Raw genomic sequence first — 14,984 nt, 5'->3', positions numbered from 1 at the left:
CCTGGCTTTGCCAGGAGCTGAGGCAAATTGGTTTTGGAGATAAGCAGGACGATGGAAACGAAAACAAATTGTGACAATGGGAGTTCCCGGATTAATCATTATTACTTGATCAAATTTCTTCAAGCAGTAAATCAATGTCTTGATTTTACTGGAAGTGTGAATTACCAAAATCTAAATCTTTACTCAATAATTCTAAATCAAGCCTGCCTCTGAACTTTCAATTCGAGTCTTAGAATTTTGGCACCCTTGCACTTTTTCATCCCGCAAGATTGCACTTCACAGAAAATCCAGATGTAACTAACCACAAAAGAAGAAATTTGATTAATTAATAAGGATTGAAACCTCCATTCTCACACTTCCAGGTTGTTGTTCATCATTGAAAACCATTCACCCCTTCTTATCCATATTGCTTTAGGGGTTTCCTTGTATCTACAGAAGTCATTCCTTTTAAATTGCTGTCAATCACAATTTTTTCTAAGAGTTTTTAAAATATTCCTATCTTTGCACTGGCATAAGTATTGGGTTTTCTAAGAGAATCTCACCCCAAAGAAGGTATTACTTTTATACATGAAATATTATGAACTTTTGCTTCCCTTTTTGTAAGTCATTCTACATTTTCTGCACATTTGTGCTTTATATTGAATATAAAAATAGGTCTTTAAAACTCTATTTACTTTAAACTCACTAAAAAACTACTTGCATGTGAAATTCTCTTACAAATTCACTGCATCCATGTAGAGAAGATAAAACTAATTAGGCAGTTAATTGGTATAGGTAGTGTGCAAAAAAATTTAAAAAAAAAACAATCACAGCCTTGGATGTGAGTGAGGGGAAAGGAAATTAATCAAAGAAATACAACTGTATAGTAGGGGAAATGTAAGGCAACTCATTGTATTAAGTTTTTGTTGTTTATTTTTTCCTGGCCATTCTTACAAATGAAGGTTAGGAGGAGATAAGACACCTATCCTGCCAGCAGCCCTTGAGGCAAAAACTCCCATTAAGCTCAATGAGAATTTTTTCTTTTTTTTTTTTTTAACCAGAGCAGGTTTAAGGCCTTACAGGCAACTATTGTGAGGATGTAAAACAGAATTCATAAACGGTTTTGATTATCAAACACCTAAAACTTATATGGCCCTGACTTTGACCCCACACCAGTTTTCCCCTGGTGTAACAACAGAGTTGCACTTTCCTCAAAAAGGCAGGAGTGAAGGATCATACTGCACGCATGCAAATCACATTCAATAGACTTGAAGTTTCATCTGAATGTCAGTGAATGCCTAAAGAGCATGTAGCACTTAAACGACTCTTGGAATGAGCTTTTCTACAACATTTATAAAAGACTGCACTTAAAGAGAGAAAATGTTTCTTAATTGTGGTTATTTTTAAAGCAAGGGAAAAAAACAGAGTAAAAACATCAAAAGGGGGGGAAAAAGCTTGCAAAAAATGATCACCTTAAAGATAAAAAGAATCAGCATGTTTGATTAGGTTTTACATTGAGTTGACATCCTCAGTGTTAGTAAGGAAATTGTCTTTCGACATAGAAAAGCTCATTTTCCTCCCTCCTATCACTGAGTCCTATTACACGTAGAGTAGTATTGTACAGAGACAAATGCAAGGAATGTGGGGAAAAAGGCCACGGGAGACACCAGGCCTGCAACAGGACTGCTCTAGCACATCAACAAAGATTCCTATGTACACAGGAAACAAAAAAGGAAAGAGAAACAAAGGTATGAATACTATTAATGACAAAATAAAAAAAGAGTAGCTTAGTAGATGCTATTTTTCATGAGTAGAAGATTGTTTTTTACTCTCACTGAGACCAGTAGGAGCTTAGGCATTCAACAGCATCAGACTTCAGCCCTAACTATGCAGTGGCTTAAATAGAACACTACCTAGTTTTTCCTTGTACAATATGCAATGATACACTCTAAAATAAAAATAACTGAAGTGTTTGGCCAAAAAATTATTTCCCTGCACCATATACCTTCACTCAAAATATTCCTCTGATATAGTACAGTATAATTCCCATTTAGAAGAAAGAAAAGATACTTTTGAGTGGGTATTATATTATTTGACTAAAGTAGACCTGTTGCTCTTTTAAAATATGCCTGACTGCTCTTTAATTGGATCATTTAAATCAGCTATCCTTGAGTAATATTTTAAATGGCAATTTTAAAAACAGCTTCCAAAAATATATGCAAGTCAAAACTTTTGTAGGCTGAGACACAGACCTTATTACAATGCTAACTAAATGCAGCCTGTATTTGACCATAATCATTCATAACTCATTGAACATCTGTAAAGCACAAATGTTTAATGACACTGCCTATTATCACTTTAATAAACAAGGATGCATATCAGAAGAAAGGGTCTGCAAGAACAAGTCACCCTACTCTCATGATAGCTTGAAGAATTACTAAGAGAATTTTGGCTCAGTTTTAAGACTTAGAACCTGATCAACTTACTCCATCACCCTAGCCCAAAACAGGATTTTCGATAGCAGGATAGTGAATGGCTAGGCTAGAGCACTTCAGTGTAACTATTTTCTTTCAGTCTTTTGCCTTAGAAGAGATAAATGTCATTTGTTTTCAATCTGATTTCTAAGTTATTACATGGAGAACACACTAATCATTTGAGACCAAAAACTGAAAATTCAAGAAACTCTGTTTTATTGAGGACTATCCATTGCCAAGGATATCTTGTAAATGGTAATTAAGTTTGTTTTAAAACACAGTTTCTCATAAAGAATTATCACAATGCAAGACATAAATTTGAGTTCCCAGATATGCTATATCTCTTTTCTGATAGCAAAGATTTAGGCCAAACAACTTTTATTTAGAATCATGAGTGTTTTATTATTATTATTATTATTATTAGAAAGAGATCAGATTATATTAATCATTTTACTACCAGTTTAACTAACCTAAAGTAAGATATCTCACCACTTAAATGCCTAAGAGTTGTCTTTGATTAAACATAACATGCATGCAGGTTTTAATGTTATGTTTTATTATGCCTTACAAATGCGTATGCAGGATTTTCATTTCAGCAAGTCTGAAAGCCTGTAGCAGTGGTTGCCACCAAAATACCAGCACAGTGAATTGTCCCTGTAAACAGCTGGATCATTAATTAGCGGAGAAAAAAAAAAAAAAGTAGTAATAATTTACCAATGCCTATCAGATAAAAAAAGTAAACTTCTTGAGAAACAAACTTCCACCTCGTGAGTCTGCTTATTGCCATCAGCAGCTATTTCAGAGCGCACAACTGAAATCCGATGGCTGCTAAAGTCAAAAAAAAAAAAAAAAAAAAAAAGCACACTGACAAAGTCTGCTTGCCTGCAGCCGCAGCTCGTAGCCCTTCCCCTGTCCCCCTGCCCTGCGCTGCGTGCCCGGAGCGGCGGGCGGCTCTCCGGAGCGGCGGTGCCTCCCCGGCGGGCCGAGCGCCGCCCGGGCCGGAGGAGATGCGGCACCGCTACCCTCAGCATCTCCACCTCCATGAGCCTGGCCAGGTTACTCATCGCGGACGGGAGAGGGGGAGGAAAAAGCGCAGCGGGGAGCGCCCGGAGCACGCAGAGCGGGGAGAGTCGCCTCGCCGGCAATGCCGAGGGCAGGCAGGCAGCCGGACCCCCGCGCCCCCCGCCCGGAGCCCCGTCCCGGAGCGGGGGAGGCGGCGGAGCGAAGGGCCCGGGGCCAGCCTGCCCCTGCCGCCGTCCCGAGCGGCACCGCGGAGGCAGCGAGCAAACCCCGGCCCCGCGGAGCGCAGCCCACGGTGGGAAAAAGGCGGCGAGAGGAGGAAAAAAAAAAAAGGCAAAGAAGCAGTCCTGACTCTCCTCCCCCCTAGCTCTGACCATGCACTACAGCCTACAGCTACCGCTCCTCCGCGGGCCACGGTGACAACACGGCATCTCCAGCGCTCCTGCTACAGACACTAATTGCGATACGAGTTTCTATCAGTTCCAGCTGATTTATTAAAATTGTAAAGATACAGACTTTCAGCATTAAAAAAAAAAAAAACAGGCTATGATGTTGACAGTGCACAAGTCTGCTTTTGCCATCATTTGCTACAAAATATGCAGATGGTCTGTACTTTAGATTATATTGCACAACATGAGAAACTTTTTAAACTATGTGCCTTTTTTCTTTTTTTTTTTTGCTAAAATCGAGAATCCAGTTTCATACCTTCCATCTGGGGCCCCATCCACATATCACAGCGTATGAGATACATAAAATCCTACTATAGTACAGTACATATACAATCTTTTAAACTAAGATAACAGCTCTGAGGTCTATATCACCATTTTCAATAAATCTTTACCTACAAATATTGAACAAATCTGAACTATAGCTGTACAAAAAAAGTGTTTGTTTCTTTTTCTTTAAACCACAAGGCCTTTAGATGCAAGGATTATTTTTTAAAATTTTAATCCTTTTAAAACCAGGACGTAACGTACCAACAAACTTGCATGCTAAAAACAGAGAAAAACAAAGAAAATAAAAGGGAAGAAGTGCCTGAAAAGTCTTACTGAAAAAACACAGCAAGAATGTTCCCTTTTCACTGTACAAAAATACGCCTGAAAATATATTAATTTTTAAAAAAGACTGAGGTCTGTTATGTATCAAAAATGTTTCAATACCTTTTTGTACTGAGGTCTAGGCTGTCTGGTATTCAATCAAGGAGGTATAAGGGAACAAGTTACAAAAAAAAAAAGTTGGCAAGTAGAAATCACATTTGTAAAACCATAAACAATTTGATCTGAAAAGTAAACTCTGATCTTAAGTCAGTTCAGTTATTTGTAAGCGTTTGTACAGTCTGCATTTTTTCAAGCTCCCTGCAGCTTTGTTAAGAATCGGATGCATAGAAGACATCAGTTTTCTCCCTCCAAAAAAAGTTGCAATGGTCCCTTTCGGAAAAAAAAAAATAAAAAATCATAACAGTTCGTTAAGATCTCTCACGGGAAAAAAAATAAAAATCCACAAACCCCCTTGAGTAACAGTTGTGCTGCCAAAAGACTTCTTTGCAGACCATCTTCCAGACTTCAATCAGAGACCGACAAGCTTCAAACAGCGCCTTCTGTATCATTTTTCCCCCAGTCCCATTTGCCTTTGCTGTTGTTGTTGTGATCACCAAACATAAAAAAATTAAAAAAAACACAAAAAAAATTTAAAAAAAAATCACAACTCCCGGGCTCGGAACTAACTTCGAGATTTTTTTTTTTTCAAAGAAAACAAGACTTATTTTTTAATCATTATCATGATCATCATCATCATCGCCGGCGTCGCGCCGCTGCAGCTCCGCCGCTCTCGCCGTCCGCCCTGGCCGCCGCCCCCGCTCAGTACGTGAACACCAGGTCGGAGAAGTTCGCTTCCAGCCAGTCGCCCGCGATCATCTCGCTCAGCTCCGGGGTACAGTAGTCGGGGAACTCGAAGTGGGAGCCAAGGCTGCCCTCGCTGAAGGAGTCCAGGTCCTTGTCCACCAGCGAGAGAGAGAGGTTGCCGCCGGCGGCGCCCGCCCCCAGCTCGGCGGCGGCGTGGCCGTGCTGGGAGAAGTTGAGGCTGAGGTCGAAGAGCAGGTCGTCCGCCTCCTCGCTGCCGGCCGACGAGGTGGAGATGGACCGGGAGGAGGCCGGGGAGAGGCCGGGCGGCTGCTGCGGCTGCGGCGGGCCCTGCTTGGTGATGTTCTTGAAGCTGTAGTAGAGTCTGCTGCCGCCGCCCGCCGCCGCGGCGCCGCCCCGCACCTCCTCGTACAGGCTGGCCCCCTCGGTGGACTCCGCCGAGGAGCTCAAGGTGGGGCTGGCCGGCACTTTGGCCACGTTGTACCGCCGCAGCTGCTGCGGCCCCGGCTCCTCATCCTCGTCCTCCTCCTCCGCCTCCTGCTTGATCCGCAGCTGCAGCTCGTCCTCGTCGTCGTCCTCATCCTCCTCCTCGTCCATGAAGACGCACTTGACCGTCTTACTGCTCACTTTCAGGGTGCCGAAGACGTACTCGTCTCCCGCGTAGTCCCCGTGGTGGGCGGTTTTGGCTCCCGGCTTGGGCGGCGAGGAGCCGGAGGAGGATTTCAGCTTGCTGCACTTCTTGCTGGAGCTCTTGGCGCTCTTGCTGCCGCCGCTGCTGGCGGGCGCGTTTTTCTCGGGACTTTGGCTGGCGTTGGGCTTGGCCGACGGGTCCATTTTGGGCTTTTTCCTGGGACGGTACTTGTAGTCGGGGTAATCGGCCATGTGCTTGAGCCGCAGCCTCTCCGCCTCCCGGATGAAAGGGATCTTCTCGCTGTCCTTCAGCATTTTCCACCGCTTGCCCAGGCGCTTGGAGATCTCCGCGTTGTGCATGTCCGGAGACTGCTCCATGATTTTTCTCCGCTCGATCTTAGACCACACCATGAACGCGTTCATCGGTCTCTTTATGTGCCCCGACGCTGTTTTGCACCAGTCCGGGTCACTCTCGTCTAAAGCGACGGGGCTGCAAGCCATGAACTCGCCCTCTTCGGTGTCCATCGCTTCCCGGGGCAGGTTGCTCTCCGCCTCCGTACTCTCCGCCTGCTGCACCATGGTGGGCTCTCGCCGAGGCGCCGCTCCCCTCCGAGCCAACAAAGCCGCTCCGCCGCCGCCCCCTCCCACCGCCGCACCTTGCCCCTGCTGCGAGCAGCCGTGTGCGCGGCGCAGCGAGGCGGGGCCGGCCGGGCGCGGTGCCTGTGCCGCCCGCTCCGCTCCGCCGGCGCTGGGGCCGGCCCGGGCCGGGTCGGGCGCGGCTGGGCTGGAGCGCTGGGCGCGCGCTGTGCCCGTCCCCGGCCTCGCGCCGCCGCCCGCCCTGCGCGCGCTGCCCCTTCTGCGAAACTCCCGGCTCCGCGCCTCGCGCGTTATCAGCGCCTCATATGGGTGACATCACCGCCGCCACCGGCCAATGGGGCCGCTCTGCGCCGCCCGCCGCCACGCCCCCCCGGCCGGGCGCTGACACACCCCCGCGCGGGGAGGAGGCGCCGCCGCCGGCGCTCCCCGGCCCTCGGCGGAGCGGCTCCGGCCTGCCCCGGGGGTCGGCAGGGCCGCTGTGGGGGCTTCGCCCGCTGGCCCCCGCCGCCGGACGCGCAGCGTTGCGGGGCGGTGCGGGGAGGCGGCAGCGGCGGCAGCGGCTCCCTCGTGTCTCGCTGCCTCCGGAGGCCGCGGCGCCCCGCGTGGCTCGGGGCGGGCGGCAGGGGGCGCTGGCGCTCCGCGGCTCCTGCAGCGGCAGCCCCGGAGCGGGAGTGGCCCCGCCGCGGGTGCGGGCGGATCGCATCGCGGCGGGCATGGCGCTCTCCGTACATGGCCCGCTTCCCCTCCTGCTCCCCTGAACCCCCGCAGGCGCCTCGGCCCTCCCGGGGCGTGTTTCGGTGTCTGGTCGGGAAAGAACGGGGCTGGGGGTAGAGCCTGGTGCGCTCCCGGCTCCCTGCGGATGCGGACGGTGCCTCGCTGCTCCCGGCCCGCCGGTCGGCGGTGACCGCGGTGGGGGAGGTCCCCTTGTCCCCGGGGAGTCGCGGGCTGTCCGCGGGAGGGACGTGAGAATCGTCGCACCCACCTGGAGGCACTTACCGCGTGTTGTAGGCAGAAGATAAAGGCACCTTCCCCAAAGTACAGGGTGAAAATATACAGAAAGCATCGAACAGTGATGGTTTTCTGTTTGTTTGTTTGTGTGCCTGTTTTCTCGGAAGCACCAAGTTATTCAGGACATCCGGATAATCCCATGTTTGATTTTATCACAGAATGTCTGAAATCCAAAGGCTGACAGTGTGCTACGCGCCTGTGGTCATTTTAATTGCAAAAAGTATGCTGGAAATTAGTTCGCATACTGTTTTATGCACTCCTTTGCGCTTTTCCAGCTACCGTTTGCAGTTATTAGAAAAGGGAAAGTTTAATAAGTTTTGTGATGGTTGCTGTCTGTATACGGACACAATGGCAATGGGAGGAATGAGCACAGCTTCTCTTCTGCCCGAGCACGTCCTATGAACTGGGGCTAATGGGGCAGTAGGTCCCCTGGTACATCATCCTCTAATTATCCCAGTGGTTCATTTTCCTCAGACTATGGCAAAATGACTGTGTTTGGATGATGTGACTCTGATATCATAGGGCTGCAGAGTGGCCAGAGCTGTTACAGGAACAAAACCAAAAAGTGGAAACGTCTCACACTTCTTTTAGCTGTAGGGACAGGTTAGGGCTGCCAGGGCTCAGCTGCACTTGTCAGGAGTCAGGTGGAGCTTGAAGGATACATTTGAGGCAGATACATCGTGTTATGTCACCTTCCTTGCCCGACCCCACCTGGGTGAACACAACAGAGGGAAGGAAAAGGGCATTGCTGAAGAAGGTTCAGTTGCTTCATCGTGAAGGTGAATTTTGAAAAACAGTGCTGTGCCTCTCCATGACTGTGCCCAGCCGTGATTTCTGCTCTCAGGCTTTTGCCACCTCTCTCTCTCCCTCTGACTGCACTCCGTGGTACAATCTAGCTCCATAGTAATGTCTATCCTTTGGGACACGGGGGATAAAATGGAAAATTTGACTGGCAGGCCTCTCAACCTGACATAAAACGTTAAAATTTAGAGAAACCACATGAGAAGAGGGTGCAGTACCTCTGGGAGGGAGTGCCCGAGTTCCTGTCGCAGCTGCGGTCAGCTGTGGTCTCTCTGGGCAGGGCTGCTGGCAGCGCAGGGCATTCCTTCCCAGAGGAATGAGTTTGGCACTTCCTGCCCCATCTGGGTGAGGATTCGCTCAGACTGGGCACGCTGTAGAGCCTTCTGGGTCAGCAGGATTCTGTAAAAATTGAGAGGGTGTTTCTTGTAAAGATGACGGGGACAGGAGTCCCCGGAGTGTGGAGGTCCCTGACTGCCTCGGGGGAAGGCAGCCTGGATACTGCTGGGACCTTCACTAGGCTGACAGCAGAACACCAGTGTCTCACCTAACCCTATTTCTTAGTATTCCTCTCTAAGTACCAGCATTCAGATACCTGGTGAGAGATTCTGCAGTTTTACATGCATTTTAAATCCAGACAGAAATAATGGTGTAATTTTGTAAAAGGAAAAGTGTCAAAATGTTTGAATTTGTTGTTGGCATTTAGGGGAGATTTCATTATGTCATATAGTTGCATAAAATGAAAATTGTATCTTTATTTCCTGTGAAGTGAATAAAATCAATGAATTTTCACTATTCTTTTTCAAATAATTTTACAAAAGCCATAAACTATTTTGGAAAATTTTCACTCAATTGCAATGGAAGGCATATAATCAATATTGATAAGACTGGGGCTCAATATGCCAGGGTGACAGAATCTGACATTTAATACATTAAGATCAGGTGAGATCATTTTTAATAAAGCTTTGGTGTCATTTGAATCCACTGTCATTACACCAGACTTCTGGGATATTTCCACTCCTTCATGTGTGTCCCTGTGAAGATGTGTATTAATGCTATGGGCATCACATAATTTTCATAAATCCAATTTTTCTATTTTTGTGTTATATCTCATTTTCTGAGTGTCTTGGCAGCATTTCAGTTTTTCCTCAAAAGTGATCTGTTACATATAAACAGCATTACTGTTTTCTCATGCTTATTCATGTTATGTTTTGGTTGGTTTTTGTTATATTTTAAGGGTAGTGCTAGGAAGATAATGAAGCTGAAAACAGACTGAAAATAATAGCCACACTCTATGAAACAAAAAAAATCTCGAGGATTTTAGAAATCTGATTAAACATGTACATGAATAAGTAGATATTACTGCTAAAATGAAATAATTTTATGTTCTAAAAGCAGTCCAATAATTGTGTGTGTGCATGTATATTCCTATTAGAGTGCAGCAGTTAAAGCTAACAGCCCACTACTCGTTCTTTTGAAATTCAAATGAATAATCATCTTCCCATTATCTAGGTCAATAGGAGGCTGGGCTACCCCAGAAAGTGGGAAAAAACCAGGTAAAACAGGATCCACTAAAGAGCTTAATGCTTTTCTCCTTGGATGGAGTCCGTTTTTGTGGGTGTGCACCTACCCTGGGTTTCCCAGTACTGTGGCTGGGGAGGTGTGTTATTCTGGGTGACCTGAGGCTTGTGAATGGCACTGGAAGCACTGAGGTGTCCTCGGCAGACACTGGTGAGGTGCCTGCAGAGACCTGAGGCAGCAGGAAACTCTTCATGCAGGAACACAGGTCCTTGCATGGGGCCCAGTGCGCCTCCATCTACCCCCATCGGTGCTTAGAAAGGCAAAGTGAGGTGTGTTTTTAAGTGACTGACCTTATGCAGTCCTTATAAGATTTTGACTACCAAACAGGAACTAAAAATGAGCAAAAAAAGGTTTGTTGTTCAAGAAACAGTGTTTTAGAAAAGTGGAGGATATTCCCTCTCCTTACAGTGCCTGTTCTCTGTGTTAAATTTGAGTAAACTGAAAGCCAAGATTTTTACTGTGCTAACTCTGATGATAAACAGTATTATGAGTACAGTGTTCTTTTGGCTATTTATTTCTTGCTTGTTCTGAATTGTGCTGCAGATTTTTGCCTGGAGAGCCCAAAATGACTTTGCCTGGGGAACGTGTGGGAAAGACGGAGTTACGCACCTTCTGCAAGGTGTGGGAAGTGGTTTCAGTCACAAGCTGTGGATTCAGAATGGAAGAAGAGAGAATTACAGTGTCAAGAGGGGTTTGTTTTAATAGAAAACATATGATGAATTCTGAATGGAGGGGTCACACCCAAGGTTAGTTCACAGACACATTTCCTAGAGATCTCCCCTGGAATAAACATAAATTCCTTGAGTCTTGCATTCATGAGGAAAAATATAAGCTGTGGTCTTACTTCATGCTAGCTAAACATGGTAAAATTGTGAAAAGGCACACAGGCTGTGCTTTTTAAGATTTGATAAATCTTCTCTGCCTTAGTGTTTTTATCTTAAGCTACTAATTCACATGGAAAAGCCAACTTCCTTGTCATTGCTAGGAAAATGGCATCCTCTCCTCTCTTTTCAGCATGGTATCCATGTTCTTGGATTATGTAAGGCTGGTTCACAAAAAGTCTTTGTTTTGAAAATGAAAGTGCCCAGAGCTGACAGGTGTCCCAACCAAACTTCGGCTGAAGAGGTAAAGTTGATGCATTTAACTGAAAAAGAGTAGTCATTTGAGAGGATATACTAGTTTAACCATAATCTAGCAAAAATTATGTCCAGTTTGAAACTAAATGCAGACAAAAGTATCCAGATAGATTTCACCTTGATTTTGTTCGCAGAAAAATTTTATTTTGTCAAAAGTATGCGTATCAGATACCACCCTGGTGAGGACAGTCTGAGGGTGGTTTTCTGGCTTCTCAGCACAAAGTGTGGCATCTCCTCAGGCAGTGTGGTCCTCTGCTGCTGGAAGGGTCCTGCTGGAACCCAGAGAAGTTGGTAGTGGGAGCAGGAGAAGCTCCTCCTAACTCACCTCCTGCCAGAGCTTCATATTCCACTTACTCATCATCCAGTGCCCAGCTCTGGCCACCCAACAGAGCTGTGGCACAGGTACTGATTTTGAGCTGCCTGCTGCCTGTAGGTAGCCCCAGAAACATTGCTTACTGTTTGTTACACATGATCAGCAAAGACATCTAGAGACAAAGTGATTGTGTGCATGGGTTGGAATAATCCAGGACTTAAAACTGCAGCAGAAAGCAGCCCTATTCTTGCAGCTCTGTGGTGAGTTCAGGTCTGGCATCCTGGAATATGTTGTTGCTCCAACACCCTCCCCTAAGGCATTGTTGGATGACAGTGCTGTCTCACTGGGACAATATGGACAGGCCATTTCCTCTCAGCCTGGCATACTGATCTTACACAACAAGGTGTTTTAAGAAACCAGGATACATCACTTACTGATTTTTTGTAATATCTTAATTGGAAAGTGCATCTTAATTTAAAAAATCCAAATATCTTATTGGAGCAACATGTACATTCAAAACCATTTCATGCTCTAAGAAACAGCATAAAAATAGCATTGGGATGTTCCATGTACATTGCACCCCTCTCAGATTTTTGTTTTCAAGGCAAATACTTTTCTTATTGGTTGTGAGATTAAAACCTGGCTCTTCCATCCCACAGATCATTGTGGTACTGGTAGTTTTGTTTGGAGATAATTTCCTCAGCCACTTGTGTGTAACCCTATTGATTTGAACGTCTGCCCCAAGCAACACCTGTGCACATTCAGGGATGGCACTGGGATTGCACAGATGCCATGGAGGGCATATTCTGGCATATAGGACATTTATTACTGGTGGTGATGCATGAGATGGAAGGGGTCCAGGACTCAGGCTGAGTTTGTGCAGCTGGCAGTTAGAAATTTACTTGCAAACTGAGCTCATTGGGTAGAAAAAATCAGTGTGATAATGAATCCAGTCCCCCATGCCATTTTTACCAAATCACTTTAGGCAGAAGAACAATTTAGAAGAGATGTGTCTCTTATTAAAAGTGTCTGAAAATCATGCTTCAAAAAACATGGAGAGAATCCCATAAGAGATTATATTGCAGATATTTGATATAAGAAGTTACTGTTTCTAGGCTTGTTTAAATGGAAATGTTTACTTGTTTCTGCTGAAAAATTGATGGAAGTAAGTTTAATGTGTAAATTTAAAGCAATTTTATCTTAATATTAATTATTCAGCCACCAGTTATACAAGATTGGATGTAAACCTCTTATTTTTAGCATGTTTTATTTTGATTGATATGAAATCTTCCACAAAAATCAGAACAATTCAAAGTGACAGAGTTTATTCATAATGCTGTACATTTCTATTGCTGGCCTATAGACATTGAAATCCACAGTGTTTTAGCAGGTCTCTTAGGAAAAAGTATTTTCCCCTGAACCAATTATAGACCCTTTCTGGCTAAACTGCAGAGCCACTTTGCTTAATATGGGTAATTTGATGTTGTAAAGTATTTGTCAGTACCCTAGGGTAGTCTCTTAGGGCACACAGGTTTCACTGTGTAATATTTCACACTTGTGTGCCAGTAGACCTGCTTAGTGGCAGAATATTTACAACTCATATAGGATTTATTACATCATGTACTTAATTCATACAATATGCCTACAGCTTCTCTTCATGAGGTCTAGAATGACAATCATACTTATTGTAATGGATTTGCTTACTATTTTGGGTGGGAGAGGGGAAGGAAGTATTTTTAGTCTATCAGGCTCTTTGGAATGTGGGAATTTAGCAAGGATGTGACAAAAATGTGTAACAATGTATTTATTAGGCAACATACCAATACAAGTATTAGAGATATAAAGCATGTGCACAGTTGAATAGATACAGACACAGAGATTTGTCATTAACTTTTCCTTCCTCCTAAAGAGCAGTGGAGGGCTGCAGCTGGCCTAGCCCTCAGTGACAGCCAAATGACATTGGAACCTGTAAAATGGACACAGGCTGATTTCTTTGGGTCTGCTATCATGAAGGAGGCAGCAACATGACCTCCTGCAGGAAAGACACTTAGCAAGTCTCATGTCCCACGTACTCACTGGATTTGGATCTGTTCCTCACTGCCCATTGGATACACCACTACAGAGTAAGTGAAAAGTCACTCTGAGGCATATGCCTGAGAGATCTTAATTTGAAGGACTTACACAGTGAGAAGGATTCTGCAAAAATCTGCAGGGGTTTTGATTAGAAGGGCCTTGCCTCAAATGTCACCTGAGTCCTGTGCCATTTCCTAATCCTAAAGAAAATGGAGTACACCCAAGGGCATTGCCATAAAATGTGACCTCTCAGATCAGCAGGGAGGCCCCCAGCAGGGCCCAGCTCAGGGGTTTGAGCTGTGCTCTGCCTGGAGTCGAGCTGAGCTCAGTGCTCTGTGCTGCCTGCACTGGGACCTCCTTCCCAGGGAGCTGTGAGGCTCCTCAGCCCCTGGGCAGGAGCCACTTGGAGCATGGAGCCAGCACATCCTCCAGCGCCCTGACTGTGCTCCCATCTGAGCCACCTGTGCCTGGCTTTGGCAAAGCTCGGCTTGGGGAAGCTGGGATGGGCTTTGTGGGCTGCCCTGACTCCTCCATCCAGACTGTTCTTGCTGGAGCCTGGGCTTGTGCAGGCCAAATCCAAAAGTGCAACAGCTGTACAGTGGAAATGGAAATTAGAGATTCATTATTGAACAAAAAAGCAAACCACATAATATTGGTTGTATAAATTTAGCAAAAAAAAGGTTATATGAAGTTCTTTATAAAGCTCTTTATGTCCTGGTTTTGTTATGTCCATGTAAATGTTTGTATTGCTATTGTTTTAAAAAGAAATAAATTTAACAAATGTTTCATTACCCATTTTTTTTCCAAATGGAAAACAAACAAACAAACCTCCTTGTTATAAATAATATCAGCAGTCAAAAGAAATCGTACAGTAGCTAAACAATGAAGGCACATAGAAATGCTGTTTATTTTATTTCTACACAAAGCCCCACTGAATTCACAGGAATGAATTAAATATACTGCATGTGACTCTGGGCAATTAGCACTTCAGCACTTAATACTGGGTTTAATTTTATATTTTTATTATTTATTTTATGTATATTTTATTATTTATTTTATTTATTATAAATTTGGTTATTAATCTATTAGAAATGTATATACATATTAAAGCACATTACTAATTACTATAAAAATAACTTTGTGTTCTTTCAGTTCCTAAAAGAATATTACTAAATATTCACCAAAACCAGGTAGCTGAAAAAACTCAAGCATACTGTTCCCCCTAACAGCCTTTGCTTTGTAGTGAAAATGAGAAACATCTGCATATTCTATCACTATTTCTTATTTATGGATATGCTAGGAGATTTGAGGCACAGGTAAAACCCTGGCTGTACCAATCACTTAAGGATAGAGAACAAATTAATTTGGGGAAGTTTGTTCACCTTAAACCAAAAGCCCAAACTGTCTGCCCTCCTCCCTCCTCCTTCCCTTGCATTGCAAACTGTGCACTATTACTATGAGCACCACCAAGATATTCAATAACATTAGAGGCTTGAAGGTTTCCTGATGCTTTATT

At 44.8% G+C, this 14,984-nt stretch overlaps 1 protein-coding gene across 1 annotated transcript; it reads right to left on the bottom strand.

Moving 5' to 3' along the window:
• Positions 1-4,920: 4,920 nt before the first annotated feature.
• Positions 4,921-6,703, bottom strand: SOX11 (SRY-box transcription factor 11). The gene has a single exon (XM_064707680.1). It carries the CDS (start codon positions 6,539-6,541, stop codon positions 5,330-5,332), a length of 1,212 nt encoding a protein of 403 aa, XP_064563750.1. The 5' UTR covers positions 6,542-6,703; the 3' UTR covers positions 4,921-5,329.
• Between the last annotated feature and the right edge of the window lie 8,281 nt (positions 6,704-14,984).

This window comes from Zonotrichia leucophrys, chromosome 3 (assembly GCF_028769735.1).
Source record: "Zonotrichia leucophrys gambelii isolate GWCS_2022_RI chromosome 3, RI_Zleu_2.0, whole genome shotgun sequence".
NCBI classification, from domain to species: domain Eukaryota; kingdom Metazoa; phylum Chordata; class Aves; order Passeriformes; family Passerellidae; genus Zonotrichia; species Zonotrichia leucophrys.
This window is presented reverse-complemented; position numbering and strand designations above follow the sequence as displayed.

Bases quoted from the DNA above. Each gene is read 5' to 3' on its own strand.
- SOX11 (XM_064707680.1), bottom strand. From the start codon at position 6,541: ATGGTGCAGCAGGCGGAGAGTACGGAGGCGGAGAGCAACCTGCCCCGG.